This window comes from Sinocyclocheilus grahami, unplaced genomic scaffold (genome assembly GCF_001515645.1).
Source record: "Sinocyclocheilus grahami isolate Dianchi unplaced genomic scaffold, SAMN03320097.WGS_v1.1 scaffold1163.1, whole genome shotgun sequence".
Classification (NCBI taxonomy): Eukaryota; Metazoa; Chordata; class Actinopteri; order Cypriniformes; family Cyprinidae; genus Sinocyclocheilus; species Sinocyclocheilus grahami.
The window spans coordinates 519,186-521,774 of NW_015506342.1; the positions used below are offsets into that span (position 1 = coordinate 519,186).

The following is a 2,589-nucleotide window of genomic DNA, read 5'->3' on the forward strand; positions in this document are numbered from 1 at the left end:
AATTGCTCTTTGGTAAAATAATTCTAATGCATTAGTGTTTTTTAAATGCTTGCACTTTGTTGTGCCATCAGACATCACTGAAAATGATCAGTCACTCACAGGGTTTTGGACTGGCTGCAAGATCTCTAAATGTACAGTGGAACGTTTTCCACGTGGGCTGCCCAGATATTCAGTTGTTGATTTGACTTTAGTAACAAATGGGGATGCGCTCCAGTTCTAAAGAGGGAATAGAGACAGTGTATTTAGAAAGGTCTTTACTTGCCTTGTCATTCTCACTGGATTCTGACACAGTACCATTCATGCTGCAATACTTTCCCTGCTGAAAAATCCAGCATAAACCGGCATGGATTCCAAGCTGGTCCATGCTGGCTTAGGCTGGTATAGTGTTGGTCCAGGTTGATTTATGCTGGTATAGTGCTGGTTTAGGTTGGTTTATGCTGGTATAGTACTGGTTTATGCTGGTTAGTTCTGGTATAGTGCGGGTTTAGGTTGGTTTACGCTGGGTATAGTGGTGGTTTGTGCTGGTATAGTGCTGGTCCAGGCTGGTTGATGCTGATATACTGGTGGACTAGCATATCCATGCTGTTCTCAAGCAAAATGGAGCTGGTGATACTGGTTCACCAGCATGGGCTTTGTAGGGTTGAGTGTCAGTAGGCCAGCTGTCTGTATGCAAGTAGTATTTTGGGGACAAACATAGTTTTTGCTTGCATATTTCTCTATTTAACACATTAATGATGTAAAGAAAAACAATATAAGAGTAAAACATATGAGTTTTTGAATTTTATGATGACTGTGTAATTTATTTTTTTCTCTCTGCTGAAAGTAGAACTGAAAGAGCTCTTTCAACGGGAGAGTTAATAATAACTTCATAATGAAAGTTCAAAACGGAAAGTTGTTGTTTTTAAAGACTTTCATATTAACCTGTGAAGTTACATACGTCCAAATCCAGCTGTCAGTCACTGATTTCAAAAAGTGCACATACTGTAGTAAAAGGTATGGCAGTGCAGTCAGGTTCATCAAATATTATTGAAAATAATGATAGCGTTCACTTTTAACAATTGCTGAAACAGAGTTAATTCAATCAAAGTCAACGGTCAAGTGCCCAACTAAATGGAACATTAATGACTATAATGGTAACTGACTTTACCAACCTTTGTGCATGTATCATATGAAAGAAATAAAGTCAAACTGGTTTGCAATAAGTGAATAGGGAAATTCTGTTTTTGCAGTTGTTTAGTAATCCTCTGGTGAGATATTGATTAATTTATCGATTGATTAATATGCAACACATAATATGTAACAAGTATGCAAGTTTTTTGTGGTCTTGCTGGGATGACACCAGCACCCAAAAGACAACAAATGCTGGTCCACCAGCACACCAGCATCCCAAGCTGGTCCCAGCATGCAAAACATACCTTATGTTGGTCCACCAGCACACCTGCTTACTGTGCTGGGGACAAGCAAACCAGCAACCAGCATACCATGCGTGGGACCAGCAAACAAAGCAACCAGCATCCCATGCTGGACCCAGCATGCAAAACATACCTTATGCTGGTGACCAGCAATGCTGGATTTTTCAGCAGGGTTCAAAGCTGCAGAAAACATAACTTACTTGTATGAAACCAGAAAGGGTCACAGCAACATCTCCACTGATATTTAACGTTGACACTTTTTCCAGCGGTATACGGTGCTTGAATGTGTGCAACTCTTTACCATTCACATAAACCTGATGAACCAAAGCAACAAGGTATGGCAGTGCAGTCAGGTTCATGAAATATTATTGAAAATAATGATAGCGTTCACTTTTAACAATTGCTGAAACAGAGTTAATTAAATCAAAGTCAATGGTCAAGTGCCCAACTAAAGGGAACATTAATCACTATAATGGTAATGCACTTTACCAACCTTTGTGCATGTATCATATGAAAGAAATAAAGCCAAACTGGTTTGCAATAAGTGAATAGGGAAATTCTGTATTTGCAGTTGTTTAGTAATCCTCTGTTGAGATATTGATTAATTTATCGATTGATTAATATGCAACACATAATATGTAACAATTATGCAAGTTTTGTTGTGGTCTTGCTGGGATGACACCAGCACCCAAAAGACAACAAATGCTGGTCCACCAGCACACCAGCATCCCAAGCTGGTCCCAGCATGCAAAACATACCTTATGTTGGTCCACCAGCACACCTGCTTACTGTGCTGGGGACAAGCAAACCAGCAACCAGCATACCATGCGTGGGACCAGCAAACAAAGCAACCAGCATCCCATGCTGGACCCAGCATGCAAAACATACCTTATGCTGGTGACCAGCAATGCTGGATTTTTCAGCAGGGTTCAAAGCTGCAGAAAACATAACTTACTTGTATGAAACCAGAAAGGGTCACAGCAACATCTCCACTGATATTTAACGTTGACACTTTTTCCAGCGGTATACGGTGCTTGAATGTGTGCAACTCTTTACCATTCACATAAACCTGATGAACCAAAGCAACACAACCCATGTGAGGACAAGGTCCTAGCTTCCTTTTAGGAGTGTGGTGAGTCTCGTTCTCAAAACATGTACCTGATATCCTTCAGATTTG

General features: G+C 40.3%; 1 protein-coding gene across 8 annotated transcripts in view; it reads right to left on the reverse strand.

The window, feature by feature from the left end:
- lgals4 (galectin 4) overlaps positions 1 to 2,589 on the reverse strand; it is a 16,107-nt gene that overhangs the window by 8,222 nt on the left and 5,296 nt on the right. For 3 of the 8 annotated variants that reach the window (XM_016253196.1, XM_016253200.1, XM_016253195.1), the window contains exon 6: positions 2,368 to 2,481. The exons of 3 other annotated variants lie outside the window; for them this stretch is intronic. In XM_016253196.1, coding sequence (XP_016108682.1) covers positions 2,368 to 2,481 — 114 coding nt within the window. Of the gene's footprint in view, positions 1 to 99; positions 217 to 2,367; positions 2,482 to 2,589 lie in introns of all 8 variants that reach the window. 2 more of the 8 variants (XM_016253201.1, XM_016253198.1) reach the window with 1 other exon arrangement.